The sequence below is a fragment of the Rhea americana genome, unplaced genomic scaffold (genome assembly GCF_003343005.1).
Source record: "Rhea americana isolate MKP2758 unplaced genomic scaffold, rheAme1 scaffold_103, whole genome shotgun sequence".
Classification (NCBI taxonomy): Eukaryota; Metazoa; Chordata; class Aves; order Rheiformes; family Rheidae; genus Rhea; species Rhea americana.
The window spans coordinates 3155908-3174656 of NW_028185073.1; the positions used below are offsets into that span (position 1 = coordinate 3155908).

An 18749-nucleotide genomic window follows, 5' to 3' on the forward strand; every position below is an offset into this window, starting at 1 on the left:
CTCATTTTTCTCTTTCACAAGTAAAATGAACACCAGCCCTGCTTTCTTTATCAGCTATCATGGCAAAACAGAAAGGGATGTGAATGTTATCTTTACAATCTTATAACAGCACTGTAGGTCTGCTTTGTGCTATGATAAACAGCTCCACAAGATCACAAGATGCTGGACAATCAGCTCCTATCTCAATCCAGACCTAGTGCTAAGGAGAAAATCTTGACACTGCTGCTGTAGTGATTTTTTTTTTTTTTTTTACAGTGAAACAGAGCACTCTTCCAAGGGATTATGCCAAAAAAGTTGCTGGGTGGACACCTGTTTCTTCAGTCTTTCTCATATCTTTCTAAAGAGAAAACACAGCTCACAAAAGCCATTGTCCTTGGCCAATGATATGCCAAATCCTACCTAGTGCCCTTGGTCTGTTGTGTCATGACTACCTAAGATGCCAAGTTGTTGTTTACTGTTGTTTATTTTTTCAAACCTGTAGAAGTAACTCCCTGCACAAATCGTTTTCTGAATCAAATGAGGCATTTTTAGGCATTCCTATAATGGGAAGTAAAACAGATCACTGCTGGGCATTGGAAAGACTCTTCTCTTCCTCAGAGAAAAAGTTAAAATAACCTGTTGACCGTAACTGGTATAGAAATGTGGCAGAACTTCACTTTCACTTTTGCTTCCAAATTCCTCCTAAAAAAAAAATCTGTTGAGTAATCAGCTTAAGATGTGAAACCTTTTATTGTCATGTAGCTAGAGCAACATATTTCATATTTTTTTTACATGGCTACTTACCTCCCTAAAGCTGTGCCAATGTTACCAGCCTTCCACAAATTAGAATTAGCTATACAAGGTTTTACATAACCTATGCATTAAAACTCTTCTTCTGTGACATAATGTTGATTCACTGTCGGAGCTGGGTCCTTTTTGACTGTCCTTTGATTTAGCTTCCAACATCTCATTGTGATCTAAAACATCTTCTATATATTATCTTGCTGGTGAATAATTGTGTAAATTTCCAGTTTAAAGTGCAGAAATTCTGGATGTAATATACAAGCATGTAATGATGTCTCTGCATGAAAGACAACTGTTCAAACATAACATAGCATGTATAGCTTTTTTTGAAGTCCCACAAGATGTTTGAGTCCAAGCAACATTCCTGAGACTAGATCAGCTAATAAAGGCATTTCTGAACAGAAGTGCCTTGAGCAACAATATCTCCAAAAGTAAAGTGTATGAAAGGCACTCAGATAACCCCTTCACCATGGTAAACCATGTTTAATGACAGCATAATTCGCTGTAACTTCCAGATAAGTGTCTTAAAAGGGACAGCTTTTCATTGCTACAGTGCCAACAGATCCCCATGAGTTTGTTGTTCCAAAGCTAAAGTGCTGCAACTTTTCTCTGAAGTCCTCAAAAATAGAGACAAAAAGTGCAAAGCATGTCACAAGAAGAGTTTTCATAGGCTTACATTCCTGCCATCTCCTGGTACTCTGATAGYTGACAAGCATAAAGCCTGAGTTTGAGAGTTACAATTATCTCCTTAAAAAAAGGAAAGAAAAAAGAGTATTATTTTTTAAAAAATCTGTAATAATTTAAGCAAATAAATAAGTAGCCTGATTTTAACTACCAAGTGATAAACAACGAAAACCCGTATTATATAGAAGTTTATCTGTGCCATGCTGAAGTACAAAGGCAGTGGCTTAAAGTAGCCACTAATTACCTAGATATCCTCTAATAATCATTTCAGAGGGAAGAATTATCCATGTTTGCACTCCATCCATCTTTCTTATCTCTGATCCAAACCCTGAATTTTCTGTTACATCAAAGTTATGACTACCAGCTATACAGATGAAATACAAACTGAAATCTCATTACATAGCATCCATATGAATGCTTGTCAATAAAATCTGTCTCAGTAGAAACATTTACATTACAAAACATTCAGTAATGAGGTAAAACATACTATATCTTCACTGCTGATACAGCCTGAGCTGTAACTTAAAATGATAAGATGAACAATCCTTGTTCCTGTAACCAGAGCAATGTGGGTCATTTCCAAGGTTCTCTGGTAAAATATCTGTGGCTTTTGTGCTTTAACTACATACTCATCATGGAAAAAAGGTTCTTTCCAGTGTTTCTTAAAAATAAATGATGCTGAGAAATATAAAAGTTTGTCATATGACTTACTGCATGTTACACAAAGATTTTCGGTCATTAAAATGAAGAAGTAAAACAGAACCACAAAAAAGCAACTACGTTTCCTTTAATTTATTCATTTCACTGAATATAAGGAAGAGGCTAGGGCCTACGAAGAGAAAAAACTCTACAGCAGTGAGACAAAAAACGATAGGAAGCCACGCTGTGTTCAGGCAACATGCATGGGAATGTCTGGACATGCACCAAAGCTATCCACCAGCTTTGCCTTGAGGTTTAGTTCATTTGTATGTGGCGTAATTCCAGGGAAGTTTCACACTGTCACATGGAAAATAAGAAAAGGCTTTTGACTGTAGTAGGTACGGATTTTTGAAACATGAAGGTACTTTTCTGAAAGTGTCATTTTTCATATGCTATCTATTGATGTCAGCAGCTGAACAGCTGGGGTAAGACAGAAGCCATACCATTTGAGACCAAGTGAGAATCAGTGAAGAATTCTTTCTCACTGTGTCCTATCCCTAATTTTCATTTCTCATATGGAAGTTATTTCTTAAACTTATGATTTCTGATGTGTTTTTTTGTCATGAGAAACTACAATGGCTTTTCAAATAAACCCTGATCTTAGAAAAGCTTGAGCTTGTCAGTGTGTCCAGAATCCACTATGTAGTGTTTTTTTAGGCCACTCCATTACAGTTGCTACAGTTTTGCTCCTTGCATTTTGGTGGAGGGAAACGTTTTGGTTCATTCCTGGAGCACCTTAGGCTACTTGAGTACCTTGGGGCTACTCTAATGGTGCAGTGGCCCCCATAACTTTGCCAAGGCCTGCTTGGATATCAAGAGCTACAGCTGTACCCACTACAGCTGCACCTAACACTGACCACAGCCTCTCTCCTGATAACATGTTGATCTGTCAGACTTTTTACTTACAGGCAGTAAGTGATTTATATAAGTAAGTGTTTTAGGAGTGTTTGCATCTCTCTTCCTCTCTTTTCTCTCTCTTCTTTTTTTATAAAAGGTTTCTTATTACTGGACAGTCATACACATCCTGAGATCTTTGGACATTACCTTCTCTCCTTGATGTACAAATTCTTGGATGTCAAGAAAAGTCATATAAGATGAGAAGTGAACCAGTAGGTCACGGTCCCATACAAATCACATATCACTATTTCCTGAGTAAAACTTTTGGCCTGAGCCAAAATATACGTTCCAAAACAACTAGCTTTTTAATTGTATCTTACTCCTCTAAGGCTACTGCAGCTTGCATGTAGGATACAGAGRTGTATACAGAGCTATATGTGCAGGTACCTATATCTCAGTGAAAGGGACAAACATTTATAAATTTCATACAGCCTGTAAGAAAATGATATCTTACATTTAGAACTCAGAGACTACTGATACTATGTCTTCAGAAATTTTAAATTTAAATATGAAACTAGAGTCTATGTAGTATTACTGTCTATGGTTGCTGTCTATCAATTTATACAGATTTTACCTGTAACTAAGAAAAAGCTATGAGCATAAACATAAAAWTTTTATGACTTACCATTCTCATCTTTCTGGTTACAGTGAAGTTTTCTCTTCCTACCTGTTAAAGTAAATGTAAACAAATTTAACATAAGTATTTCTAAACTTGCAAGAAATACCATAATTCCACAAGCTTTTAGATTAAACTAAATGTTTAAGTTGGTATATTTAGTATGAGTTAGTAATGAACTTCTCTCCAGTTTTTTTCTTTACATCTTTAGAACCAAATACTAAAGCAGGATTTGTCTTACAAACTCAGCTGATGAGAATAATTAAATTCATCTGAGTTTATTGGTGTCTATTCATATGCAAGAAAAGACTTGAGTAATTGCCTCTTTGTGTTAGTACTTTTCCACTATTTCACTGGTAAAATAAGACAGTAAATGTGATGCATGATAGTCCAACCCAGAATAGCATGTACAACAGCATGCAGTATTAGTTAGACAGGCTTATTGAAGAGCATAAATAAAAGTTCTGTGTCATATGTTACAGTCGCGTGTATTTATAGCCATGATGACTATCAATGACAGAGACACAAAGTTTGCAGGGAGAGGTAATGCCTTCTGCTAAATCAATTGCTATAGATGGAAAAAACAGAGAAACTTTGCGTTTTACACAAATTGTTTACAATTCCATCTTACCTGAGCCAAAGCTTGTCTGTTTTTGTCTTTACAGAAGAAAAGCTGGTCAGATATAAAAAAATTTCTTTCTATAAACCTAGTCTCACCTAAGTTACAAGGTGGGAAAATAAAGCCCAACTCAAATGAAGCAAGATCTCATTTTACAGCAGAGTTTTTAGAAATCAATCATGACCTAAGTCAAATATGCACATGTAGAGGTACTAAAACTACCAAAAGGTCATTCATAGGAAAAATGGGGAACAAGAGAGAAGACCTACTAGCTGGATTAAAACATACCTTTTTTGGCATTGCAGTTCCTGAATGATTTTCTCTTTTGAAAGATTATTAATGCAGAGAGGAGAACAGCTACGATCACACATGTGGGGATGATAAGTAAGATCAGTGATTTTTGTCCGCTATGCTGTGTACTCATTAAAGCTGTCAAAAACAGGGAAAGCAAACAAAAGAAAGTAAATTTAAAACTCAAAACAGGCACAGTTTATAAAATTATAATTTCTCATTCTCCAAGATCTTACTTTGCCAAAAATTTTTAACATTTATCAATGTAGTATTTTACACTCAGTTTATGGGTACTTTATCCTGTGATATTACTGTAAGAAGCTTTACAATAAATGAGTCAAGTATGCCATACTTAATGGCATTTGAATGAGTGCTACTGCAATTTCTCTGTGTTTCATTTGAAGAACAATGGATTAGAAGTCTAGGTCACGGATGACCAAAAGACCTCCACCATGCTGGCAACCAAGTAATGAGAGCTACCCTAAAATTAAAATATTCAGAAAGCTGACATAAACTGCCTTGTTAAAGTTCGGCTATCTCTGTCTAAAGGTATAAATAATCCTGACTTGTTTCTTTTTCAGAGCGTTAGTATTACACTGGTTTCTAGAACTGAATACTGGTGACAGGTTATAGGACACAATGTATTCTAGGAAAGCACATAATCATTTCCTGCTCTCTCTTTCTCTTATAATGCATTGGGAAGCCTTTCTTGTACAAGTTTGAGGTGAGATATGAACCTAAAGTAGAAATGCAAGCTGACGTTTTTTCATTCAGTTCTTTATTCCAGAACACGCAGCTGTAGATCTCACTCATGTTTGGTTTGAATGTCAGGACACTGGTTACGTTGTACAGGCCATCTGCAGTCAAGGTATAGGTGGTATTTGCAGATCCACTGAGATTAAATTTCTTCTCATTTTGCCAGAATACCTCTGCCAGGGGAAAGCCTTCTGACTGGCATATAAAAACAAAGTGATCTTCATCTGATTTTTTCATTATTCGTGTGTTTATTGTCTTGTAGGATGCTGCGTAAGAACAGGTTAAGTTAAATTATTTTATGCAACCACAGTCATTTCCCCCCTTCCATTTCCCTCCTTCCTCTAATTGTCATATTATATGTATCTTAGGTACTCCTCGTGTGCAATGATGAAAGCTGCTTTGCAGCACAATTCAGTATTCTAATCTCAACCCTTCTCAGGCCTACTGCCACTAAACTTCTTCCTCTATACTTTCTACAAGACAGTACTTTACACTGAACTTGTAATTTATCAACATAAATACCAGTGAAGCCTTCTGGGGTTTTATTTTCACTTTTGAATATACAAAATAATAACTGTAGTGCAATGAAAATAATTCAGGCCACTTCAAGAGAGAAAGTATTTTTAATGCTTGTGCCACAACAGGCTATAAACAAGTGTTTTTGTCATATTAGAACAGAATGACCTTAGAAATTCTGTAAAGACAATTCAGAAGAACTGAGGTTGGCCTTAAAATGGCTGTATCCCTTTTTGCCTTTGACAAAATTCTTTATTTAAACTTTTGAGGAAAGAGCTCTCTTGCATTACAGTGGCATGCTGCGATTAGTAGGAAACACCATAGGCTTTTCAAAGAATATTCAGCCGTATAGTCATTTATTACTAATGCTTGTTTCACTTTGACAAACACAGAAAATCACATGTCGTTGCCCCTAGAGGTGCAATCACTAGTGAATTCCTAGCCACTTGGGTAGTTACAACAGGGCTTACGGGTGAATTAAAGCAGCTTGGAGAAAGCTGTGCCAGAGCCAGCACAACAGGGGAGGGGGTGCAGAAGGATGAAGGACCGAGGGAGAAAGCAGCCGCGCTCCCTCTCTGCCACGGCAAACCTTGGAGAAGCTCGGTTGGCCATTAAACTTCAGTTCAAGACTAGCCTGCACCAAGACAGCTGCTTCAGTATACCGTAGGGGCATCAGGGGCTTGATGACAGAAAAGTTCATAAAAAAAATCCTACAGATCTGTAGGAATCTAGCAGAGACTTTTTATGTTCCATTCAGCCACTGACCTTTCACTTCCAGAGTAACATACTTATAGTCAGCTCCCTGGTATTCGATGAGACAGAGGTACGATCCTGCGTCCGCGATCTTTACACTGGTGATCTGAAGCATAGCTCGCCCCAGTTTCAATTCACCAGGTAACAGTGCTGCTCTTCCTGTATAATCGTGATGCTGGGACGAAGGGAACGCCTTCCCATTGCGAAGCGTGTACACCTCTTTTGATTTTGGCTGACCTTGCCTTTTCTGCTCCCAGACAACRCTTAAGAGTTCAAGATTTAATGAGCCATTTACTGGGAATCTGCACTCCATGGTCACATTGCTCCCATACTCCACAATGTATAGCTGTTGAGGAACTTCAACTGTAAATAAAGCTAAAGTAGGAAAAGAAAATAAGTTTTTGTAGTATTTAAAAAAAAAGTTGCATTTTCCTTTCAACTTGGGCCAGAAGTGTTATATAATCAAACATAAAGTTACTGGATTTACTGTAAGTTTTATTTATTTCTTTTTCTTTCTATTCACATATTTTTACTATTTCAGTAGTATCTATAGAGCAAATCATCTTTCAGATTTTAGAGACTGAAAAAAGGGACGAAACAAGCTATTTAGAAGTGTTTTCACTTATTAGAAATAATTTATGGCTGAATCAGTTATTACACAGTGGATACTTTTCTAAGATTATGATTGTTCCTTATAAGTCCTGCAATTCTCATAAAAGCAGCAATTAATTATGGCAATAGTAAGCCTGACTTTATTGTTCTTTAATAAATGAAAATCCTGTGTAACTGCTGTGAAATCGATAGAGATGTACTGTGAGTAAGAGAAGAGCATGTGATTACACTGATTTGGAAGAACTGCTATGTAGCAATTATGAGCCTTCCACAAGTTTGGAAACACATGAATATCGTCTAATTTCGTGAATCATCTCAGCTATATATAAAGTTATTTCCGAAAATGTGCCAAAATCATCTGCTGACTCATTCACCAAATCTGAAATTCTTATTGCTACAGATAGTTTACCATTTTAAACCACACTTGATGCACAAAAATTATTTTTGATACAACATTCAACATACATTGTTATTACTTGTAATATTGTCGGTATCATACATTGATAGATTTAACTCAGAAGTATTTGCAAGTATTGATGGTGACACTCAAAAGAGAAGTTCTTCAACCATTTCTGCATCTTCCACTTCTATGCTGTGCACAGAAGTGACAGAGAAAGCTTCGGTTTAATGTTTTCTCTATCACTTCAGTCATATTAAAATGAAGAAGCAAAAAAACGCAAATGTGCCAAGCTTTTCCCTTTCGTATTTACTATGTGTGATGCTGTACCTACACAGAAAGTGCAAGCTAAGCTGCACTAACTTGAAGTAAGTTAAGTGAGGAATATACACTGCCAGATGTTATGTCTGCCGCAAGGTATCTACCAAAAGCAAAGCGGCAGGTGTATCCCTGACAACATTAGCGCAGGGTACGTTTTGCCTGTTGTAGTTGCCCAGGATCTCCTCCCAGGGAGAAGCTCTCCGTCAGCAGGACTGAGAGGGGCAGCTCCCCACTTCCTGCGTCCGCTGCCAGACTCCCCGCGCCCACGGCAGAGCACGGGGTCTCAGCTCCACGCCAGAGGCAGGGAGCGAGCAGCCGTCAAACAGGCTCCCCTGTACCAGATGGTGCCCTGGTCTGGCTTCCCCCACAGGCAGCCCGGGGCACTCAGCAGGTGTTAGCTCCTCACCAGGGGCAGCAGGTATGTGTGAGGAATCTGTTATCTCGCCTCTTGCAATTCCCAAAGATGTAAACTGGAAGTCTGTAACACCTGCAGCACTCCTCTCCTGTTTTTCTTCTTTTCCTAATAGCCCTCTTCTGAATTTTGACCAAGCTGCAAGGATGGGCAAGGGGGCACGTATGCGGTGGTACCTCAGTGCATCTAGCACCAAGGTTGTTCTAATTTTCAACAGGCTGGTACTGTTTTGGTCATACTGCCTTTCACAGCAATGCCTGATAACTGTGGACACCTCCTCTATCAACATGCCACGCTTTAAAGAAGCCAGATTTGGAAAAGTGGTGGACATTTGTCTTCTGCTTGATTAATAAAAAACACCTGCTGTAAGACATCATGGAGCAGAGGCTCCAGACGTTACTAGCTGTTCACATAAGTACCACTGAGGATACTGAAAAACGTGCTCAGAGGGTGTCGTGGTGTCGTTATATGGGTCCTACCAACGAGATTGTTCCCTCTCACCTGAGACTGCACTGAGCTGCACTTCCAGCAACAGCACTGTCACGATTCCAAACATCTTCTCAGGTGAATCTGAAACAAAGGGAACTCTAAATCAAAATCTATCACAGCTAAACTGTCAGCAAAAAATAGAAGCATTTATATTTACACTAGAAACAACGGAAATCCTAATTAAAACATGCAGAATGCATACATGTGGAATATGAACCAYGGAGCTGCTGCTGAGAGAAGACAAAAACTACTTCTACAACTTTACCCTTAATGCTTTCAAGAGCTGTAGCTTTCAGGCAGCAGGATGTAATTTACCAGGACAGAGTCTCATTTAAACTGTACCCCTGAATAAGATAAAGAATTGGTGATGGCCTCTTTTATGCAGAAAAGCTTTATAAACATGTGCAAGCAATCTTTTTTAAACAGCCTACACCAACATCTTATCTATTTTACAAGATCACTAACCCTGATTTTATTTCCACTCTGTTCTGCATACTTTTTGGAAATACTTACCAAGTTCTTTAACCTCAACAGCCRCAGATAACCTAGGACTCAGCATAAGGTACCCAAGTCTCAGGGCCAACTAAATTAGCAGTCCACTTCAGAATGGATTAGATTTCAATGCTGAGTGCTGTTAGTTTTTTCTCCTTACACATGGCTGTACCCGGCACGTACAAAGTACCCTGAATTACTGACAGTAAAAAAGCAGCCCTTAAATAATGTATCAGGAAAGAGAAAGTCCAGTTTTAGAGTATCTTCCTGTATCAATAACAATCAAACTGTTATTTGTACTTTCTTATACAGATGAACATAAGTGAGAAAAAGTTACTAAGTTTATAACAGAACTAATGAGAAGATAACTTCAAATAAATCAGCATACAGTAACATAGTCTGCAAAGTTAAAGAGATCTAGAAATAATCATAAGGAAGTAAAGAGGAGAAGGAGCAATTTTAGACTTCCCCAGAGCTAGACTTACTGAAGAGGGTTTCACATTTTACTTCCTCATTCATTTGCAGCTCAGCTTGAAGCAGTCCATCTCTGATTTTCTCAGGTGCTGCATTTTTCTGATTGCTTCTGCCCTGGAGCTCTCAGCACATCTGACTGTCGGGCTCAAGGCTTTGTCAAAGTTAGCAATCAAAATTAGTGGGCCTATCCTGTAAATTTGGACCTTTACTTTTTGTTYTCATCCATAAAAGTAGATGAACAAGCTACAGTAAGCAGTTTATTATATGCAAGTAGAACCTATTTACCTTTATCAGAAGGCTTGGTTGAAATGAAACTATCTAATGTGTTCCAAGTCCTAATTATCTTAGCTGTATGAGAAAGGAGCTAACAAACAATATCCTGCATTAGTATCTTTGTTTCTGAGATGCAGAAACAAATACCCTGTTCAGCCTTTACAGCTGGGTTAAATTTCACTTCATTATCTAGCCACCATTGGGTTTCACATTTAGTATTAGAAAGAAATTTACCATCCTCAGTTTCCTACTCTATTACTCACTTCTCTGCATACCTTAATTCATGCAGATGGATGGCCATTGAAGGAAGAAAACTGAATTAAAAAGGGAAAAATATTCCATGGAAACATTTAGAGCCTTAGCTTGGCCTCACTATGGGATATCTGAGGTTAGTCTGCTGTCTTTTGTTCTTCTGGGTACACTGAAAACTTAGAGTATGTAAATTGTGTAAGATAGAGGATGAGACATTTTTAAAATATATATATAACTAAGAGTAAAAGGATAGAACAGAATTAAGGGCATATATAATTAAAGCCCCATAACAATCCTAATTATTAAATATCAAATAAGAACAAATTTTATAAAATCAGATGGTTAAGTGTAAGGAGAGCATGACACATACACTAAATTAGTAGAAGAACCCAAATAAGGAAATATATTCTGATTTGTGATACTGGAAGCAGAGTCATGGGGTGTTTGTGAGGATCAGCAAGATCTATATTACTAGCTATCTTGCTTTATTCTCAATTTTCTCACTGAGAGACGTCAACCCATTGCTCTACTTCAGTGTAATCTACCCATGCAAGTTAATAATATAGCTATGTAAGGCACTAAAAGGGAATTTCCATAAGATCTGCATCAGCACCTGGAAGATGTGTTTTTCCTCAGCTTGCAGTATCAATCATTCATTATATTCCAGAATAAACCTCATTTTCTCCTTACCTTATGTAGAACGTCGGCATGTTCTGTCTTGCAGAGATCACTGTGCCCTGCTAGCTAAACAATTAGTGCGCAGCACTGTCTTACTTTCAGTTGGCTACAACATGCTTCCTTTAAGCAAAAAGCCATTTCTAAAGCACATTCATCATCTTTGTGTTACAACTCCACAGGGGCATGACGAATCCTGCACCATAGGAACAGCACCTACCGGTCCTGGCAACTCAGTTCGGGATTGGAATCCACGTCTGAGCACATGGGGAAGCAGCATGACATTTCAACAGCAATTTGCAACCTGACAATAAATGAATTTCCCAAACCAACTCCAAAAGAAAAAGCAAGTTTTCACACAGTGCTGTGTAATTGTGAAAATGAAGCACCACAGAATTGAGGTGATGTATGTCGTGTGACAGTTTTTAGATGTGTGGTCCTGTCTTTTATGAGTTGCAATAGTTCCAATGAGGATGTGAAGCCCAAGACTAAAAATTTGAGTGGGAAAAATAGTAACAAAGGTGTGACTACATGAGTGGAAAACAGGAGAAAAATAATCTTCCTTTTTATAAAGTTTTTTTTTACTTTACTGAAAGTACTAAGTTGAAACCCATATCTGATTTTTCATGGCCCAAAAGAAATATAGTTTGATACATTTTCTTAGTCAGTGCTGAGTGAAACCCAGAGGGTAGTGATAATTAATTACTAAAAACATTCCACTATTAGATCAAAAGGACGCTGTGAGTAGTTTCTGTCCTTTCAGTTGGGCTGATCACCTGTATGTCTTTAGTCCTGGCCAAAGTTGACACACCCACAGAGATTATAATACTGATCTTCAAAAAAAAAAAAAAAAAAAAGGTATTTTTTTTGTTGGAATGCACCATTTCATGTAAACTCAAGTAGTTGCCCAAAATTTTCCTTATAGCTAGTGAGAAAGATGTTTCTTGTTCCCTCAGAGGTTTTAGACTCAGCATTCCCATTTCAGATAACACAAGTTATATGCTGTAGGCCACAACATTGTTTTAAATATATTATTCAATTTTCAAAACAAAATATATACTTTACTCATTTCTACAAACAGAAATAAAGAGATGCTTATCCTAAGAGAGCAGTGTATCTGAGAATCACAGAATGGTAAGGTTGGAAGGGACCCCGGAGATCATCTAGTCCAACCTCCCTGCTCAGTAGGGTCACCTAGAGCATGTTAGACAGCGTTGCATCCAGGTAGGCCTTGAAGATCTCCACAGAAGGAGACTCCACAACCTCTCTGGGCAACCTGTGCCAGTGCTCCGTCACTCTCACAGGGAAGAAATTCCCCTCATGGTCAGCCAGAACTGCCTGTGGTTCAGTTTGTGCCCATCGCCTCTTGTCCTGTCACACGGGACAACTGAAAAGAGTTTGTCCCCGTCCCCTTGACACCCTCCCTTCAGGTACTTGTACACATTGATCAGATCCCCCCTCAGGCTTCTCTACCCCAGGCTGAAGAGGCCCAGCTCTCGCAGCCGTTCCTCATAGGGCAGGTGCTCCAGCCCTCTGATCATCCTCGCAGCCCTACGCTGGACTCTCTCCAGTAGCTCCATGTCTCTCTCTTGTCCTGGGGAGCCCACAACTGGACACAGGACTCGAGATGCGGCCTCCCCAGGGCTGAGTAGAGGGGCAGGATCACCTCCCTCGACCTACTGGCAACACTCTTCCTAATGCACCCCAGGAGACCATTGGCCTTCTTGGCCACACGGGCACATTGCTGACTCATGGTCAACTTGTCATCCACCAGCACTCCCAGGTCCTCTGCAGAGCTGCTCTCCAGCAGGCCAGTCCCCAGCCTGCACTGGTGCCTAGGGTTATTTTTCCCTAGGTGCAGGACTCTGCACTTGCCCTTGTTGAACCTCAGGAGGTTCCTCTCCACCCAACTCTCCAGCCTGTCCAGGTCTCTCTGAATGGCAGCACAGCCCTCAGCTGTGTCAGCCACTCCTCCCAGCTTGGGATCATCAGCARASYTGCTGAGGAGGCACTCTGTCCCCTCATCCAGGTCATTGATGAAGAAGTTGAACAGGATGGGACCCAGTACTGAGCCCTGGGGGACGCCAGTAGCCACAGGTCTCCAACTAGACTTTGCGCCAACTGATGCCAACCCTCCAAGCTCTGCCTTTCAGCCAGTTCTCAGTCCACCTCACTGTCCACTCGTCTAACCCACACTTCCTGAGCTTCTATAGGAGGATGTTCTGGGAGATGGTGTCAAAAGCCTTGCTGAAGTCAAGGTACACAACATCCACTGCTCTSCCCTCATCTMCCCAGCCAGTCCTTCCATCATAGAAGGCTGTCAGATTGGTTAAGCAGGATTTCCCCTTGGTGAATCCATGCTGACTACTCCTGATCACCTTCTTCTCCTCTATATGTCTTGAGATGACATCTAGAATGAGCTGTACCATCAACTTAGCAGGGATGGAGGTGAGGCTGACTGGCCTATAGTTGCCTGTGTCCTCCTTCTTGCCCTTCTTGAAGACTGGAGTGACAATGGCTTTCTTCCAGTCCTCAGACACCTCTCCAGTTCTCCAGCACCTTTTCAAAAATGATGGAGAGCAGTCTGGCAACAACATTCCCCAGCCCCTGGGCCCATGGATTTGTGGATGTCTAGCCTGCCTGGAAGGTCTCTAATCTTTTCCTCCTCAACCAAAGGAAAGTCCTCCCTTCTGCAGACTTTCCTCCTCATGTCCAGCCTACAGGATTCATGAGGGCTGCCCTTAAGTAGAAGAGGTGATAAAGGGGAGGAGCATCAAACCCTAGAAGCTTAAAACATAGAGCTATTGAGCAAACAGCTACTTTAAAGTAGTTGTGCTTTGTATTGATCTATTTGGCATGCATATGCCTGCTGGATCATGTTTTTGGGAATACCTAACTTGTAAGACCTACTGAGTTGAAGGATGATATTGGCACAAATCTGCTCAGAAATGTTAAGATTGAGGTCCAGAAGTAGAAATGTTGGGTGTCTGGGATACTTAAAAGGTCAAAATCTTAGGCCCCTCAGACTTCAGGTGATTCCATATTTCGAAAGCAGCTGAGCAAAGGAGTTTTGTGAATTGTAGCGTTAGACATAGACACCTAAAGTCAGGATATAATCCTGAATCCCACATTTCTTAAATGGAGCAATACCACCATCATCTTTGCAGAGGATTAAAAATGTTGCCTGAATCCAGCTAATGGGACAAGGCCTTTTGTATCCATCTCCTAGGTGTGTAAGATATTTGGTTCTTACATGGCTCCTCTCATGGAAGTGTTGCCTTCTCTCTGGCCAGAATCCAATCCTGAACTGGGCAACGCAATGCAAAAACAGAAATGTGGCAACAGGCTGCAGAAATGTTCTATAAAAATAATATGCCAGTGCAGTAAGTAAGCCAAGATAATGAATTACAGAAAAAAAAAAGTATCTCTCCTGTATTGTGACAGATAAGATGTTAGGCAGAGCATTAAATTCTGTTCTTGGAGGCATACAGAACTGAGKAAATAATTTTGCCTCTGGTTTGTAATGCCCTCCTTATCAACATGTAGCAAACTTCCTAGATAACATTCTTGTCAAAAATCTTGCTTTCAGTTGATAATAGAAATAGCATAGTTTATCTGTAATGTCATCTGCAGATTTCAGGGCTTGTTTACGCAAGTCCTCATTGTCATGTGTGAGCCTTGGCTTCATAACCCAGAACAAACTGTAAGGATCCCAAACAAATTACAGAATATTTTGTAATCAGTTCCTTAGGAACAAATATTGAAAACCGCATCTGAATCATGTGAACTGTGAGTTCAATTCCATTCCTTTCATCCATGTATCTGAAAGCTAGCAGCACTTTCCTTAAATAAAAGGAACACCCTAGTGAAGGATGCCTTTGGTAGTCTTACTATGATTGCTGCCAACACAACAAAACAGTACAGGGCAGGACAGAGTCTTCATTATGTCATCCGCTAGATAAATACAACCCAAGACACAGSCACTAATTCAGAGATCTTACAGTCTAACAAATCAGGCATATTCCTTCCCTAAAGACACTGTTCAACCTGTTGAAATGTTTGGATTCCAGGTAATGGATGACCGAGAACACAAAACATATTTAGCATTTACTTAGAAATGCTTTGCAGCTCAAGAGTGGTGAGTTTTGTGGATAGAGGGCGTAACTTCCACTAGAATAATCAGAACTGTGGGAAAACTAAACAAGCATTCAGGCACACCTGTTCTTCATGAAGTTTAAAGCAGAGGTCAAAAACTACATACAAGCGGAGATTAATTCCTCAGACTTCAGTCTGAAAGGCTAGAGGATTAAAGAAAGAATATCTGCTATTTTTAGAGTTAAGTAGATATCGTAAACAAATACTTGCCTACAGAACAATCTAGCACCTTTATAGCATTTATGATGTGACAACACTCAGCATTAAGCAGTATAACACAGACCTTCTTGCAAAGTTCCTAGAAGAAAGCGGGGGGTGGGATGTCCCAGTCTGCAGCTGGAAGCAGGAGAACGGTATCATCGTCAGGAGGTGGCAGGAGGTAGGCCGTGTCATCTGTGTCTACCTCCACATACACAGTGAAGTAACAAGACTAGTAAAAAAATCTGATCTCATAGAACTTGCTCTAGATTTGAAATAGCAATCTTGCTATTGATTTATCCATTCTTATGTTCAATATTTTTGCTCTGCCACTGGCATCCTCTGTAGCCTTAGCTCTCACTTCAGCTCACTCTTTTCCTGTTCCCTGTCATACCTTTTGTATTTGTGTACTGCAAGGATATGCCTGCACAAAGCACAGTATAATGCCCCCTAGAAATATCCAAGAAAGAGAAACCCATCTCAAAAACAGAAGTAATCAAGCTATGGTAACATGGCATTCCTCTTTGGACCAGTTTGGCTGAGAAGGAAGCATCAGGAGAATACCAAGTTAATGTGCTTGTACATTTGTGAAGCAGTCTTCACATGTCAAAGTTAGTTTGTTTTGAGGTAGCTATGAGGAACAAAACTGTACATTCTTTTAATTCGAAAAACATCTACCTATTTACTTGTATACGTGTGTGTGTGTGTGTGTGTGTGTGTGTGTGTGTGTGTGTGTGTGTACATATACCACCTAAGACTACGAGGTCTCAATCACTGCCTGCTTTGTCTTTGTTTATTACTGAAACTCCTTTACCTTTTGTGCACCCACAGGTCCCCAAAGCTTCCTTCCAACCTTCACAGCCTTATCAACCTTCTCATGAAATGACTAAACTGATTTCACATTTAGTGAAGGATCCAGTGTTTACAAAAAAAAAAAAAAAAAAAGAAAAGAAAAAGTACAAACCCCAGGCCAAAACAAAACAAAACAAAAGGTCAGTACTAGTATCCTTAAATACATCTGCACTACATCTTACCAATGGAAAGAAGGTACTTTGCTTCCCTCTCAGGTATTTCTTTAAAAAATTAGCGATGCATACAGTGAAAACATGTATGCAGTTTTCATGCCAGGCATATTCCATGCAAACTGTATGCAAACTAATATTTGTTCAACAGTCTGTTTCACAGGCCCGTCCCAGTACGTCCTGCGGACACACTTTCTGCCATCATTCGTTTATTCCACCTCACCCACATACCCTCTTGCCTGCTCTTGCCTTCCCTGCTCCTTACGYCCGTGTGCAGGCACTTGCCATCCACCTCTCTGCGCACTCAGTCCCTTGCTGGGTCCGTTGCTTAACATCTGATGCTCACATCTCTTGTAATTTGCATTACTTTAATCTGCTCTTCACTGCACTTCAGCTTTCAGGTGAGAAGACGTCGTTTCTCACTTCCCTCTCTGTTTTCCTTTTGTGATTAATTTTTACCGACTCTGCATTGTTTATCTGTCGCTCGCTGTATTTCATTCTCACTTTTTTGTTCAACTTCAACTATGGCAATTTAAATGCAGTAATACCATTTTAAATAAAATAATTTTTGACATACAAGGCAAATACCTGCCTTTCAGTTGTTAGCAGCAGCACTGAATAACACAGGTTAACACTTCTGAGTGACAGGCTGTAATCCTCTTTTTCTATCTCCAGCTTCTACTGAAAAAAAAAGACTTTTCAGAGAAGCACAAAAAGTTCCTTTCTTCCTAGTCAGTGCTTGTCCTGGGAAAGCAAAAAGTGAAATTCCCCAGAAATGCTGTAAAATCAAAACAAGACTRTAGTGGCGGGGAGTTAATAACAAGTAAGAGAAAATAAGCAGAGATATATAAATATAAATAGACAAATATACAGATCTTTTTTTTTCTTTTTACAACTTTTCCTTGAAATTCAGAATAAAAAAGATTTACAAAAAAACAACAGTATTCTAACTCATTAGCTTAGAGGCTCCCTAGCACCACTGTTCTGCCTTCACTTGTGACGGATCATAGAATCTGAAAGAGTTGGAAGACTCATACATTGAGGTTATAAAATTCTTTCTTCTCCAGGCTTTGAAGTTACTTGGACCTGTGTTTTAGGACCTGGGACTTACTCCACCCCTTGTTCAGAATCAGAGTTCACTCCCTGAAAGTCATTTGAAAACAAACTTCATTTACACAATTCCTAATAATACATATATATATATATAAAAAAAAAACAGTAATACACCAGCTAAGAAATACAGTAAATATAATTCTTCATTTTAGCAGTATTATACTCACATCAGATCTTTATGCAACTGTTGGAAGTAACAGCTAAGATTTCCCAGGTTTAAAAGACAAAGCAGCTCTATTATGTTTGCAAGACAGCAGCAACAGTCCACCTCCCATGATCAGTTTAAAACATGCACCAACAACGCAGCCCTCAGGCTGATCTTATTCAAGCTTTATGTCACTTCAGAACAAGTGGCTGTTTTAGAAGGAAGCCACCAAGTTTCTTAGGAATTTACGAGCAGTTCCAGTTTCATTTTGATGAAAGTACTGAGTTCAATGCTTTGTATTGCTGAGAACCTGCACCTGAACAAGTTTATTCAAAGCATCCAGCAGAGTTTAAATGCTCAAATTCTGCTTTTGATTACACCTGAAGATTTTTATGGACTTACATCCACTTAGGGCAGTGTGCAGCTTTGAAGTCTGAACATCTTGCATTTACTAGGACCATTCTGCATTCACGAAACTGTTAAGTTCCTTTTATTTTTTTTTAATTCTCTTCCTATTAACCTTACAAAACTTCTTCTAAGGATTACTTAACAATTTTCATCTATGTCCATATAAAACAATCACAATGAGGGTGTGACACAATACACTGGTGCCCAGAAAGGCTGTGGAATCTCTTTCCTGGCAGATACTCAAAACTTGTCAAGACAAATCCTGAGCAATTCGATCTAAGCTGGTCCTTCTTTGAGTGGCGGGTTAGACTAGGTGATCTCCAGAGCTCCCTTCCAACGTAATTTATTCTATGATTCTTTTAAACCACATCACCTAACTGACTGGGTGTCTCTGTGCATGTTATTGTTACTGTGTACTATTTACTTCTATACTGCAGTTCATCACTTTAGCTTTCTGTTTATGACCACATCRTTATTATTACTGACTGCTATTTGCAAGTCATGTCTGCAGAAAGACTTCCTCCTAATCACTGTTTTCTCTTATTTTTTAATGCAAGCAGTCATGTGTTTTTTCTAATTTTCAGTGGTCAGTGCAACTGGGGAAACCAAGTCAGTCTTCTGTTCCTCTTCATATCACACAGACTATGATAGTGCTAGCATCTAATACCTAAAAAGAGACCCTGCTTTCTCACAGTAA

At 39.3% G+C, this 18749-nt stretch overlaps 1 protein-coding gene across 1 annotated transcript; it reads right to left on the minus strand.

Annotated features, from left to right (window-relative positions):
- Positions 1-710: 710 nt before the first annotated feature.
- Positions 711-17802, minus strand: LOC146601386 (programmed cell death 1 ligand 2-like). The gene is made up of 7 exons (XM_085307230.1): positions 17667-17802; positions 8858-8926; positions 6627-6989; positions 5327-5611; positions 4587-4727; positions 3689-3730; positions 711-1530 (listed from the first exon to the last, which is right to left on the minus strand). Exons 2-7 carry the CDS (start codon positions 8910-8912, stop codon positions 1448-1450), a joined length of 969 nt encoding a protein of 322 aa, XP_085163356.1. The 5' UTR covers positions 8913-8926; positions 17667-17802; the 3' UTR covers positions 711-1447.
- Between the last annotated feature and the right edge of the window lie 947 nt (positions 17803-18749).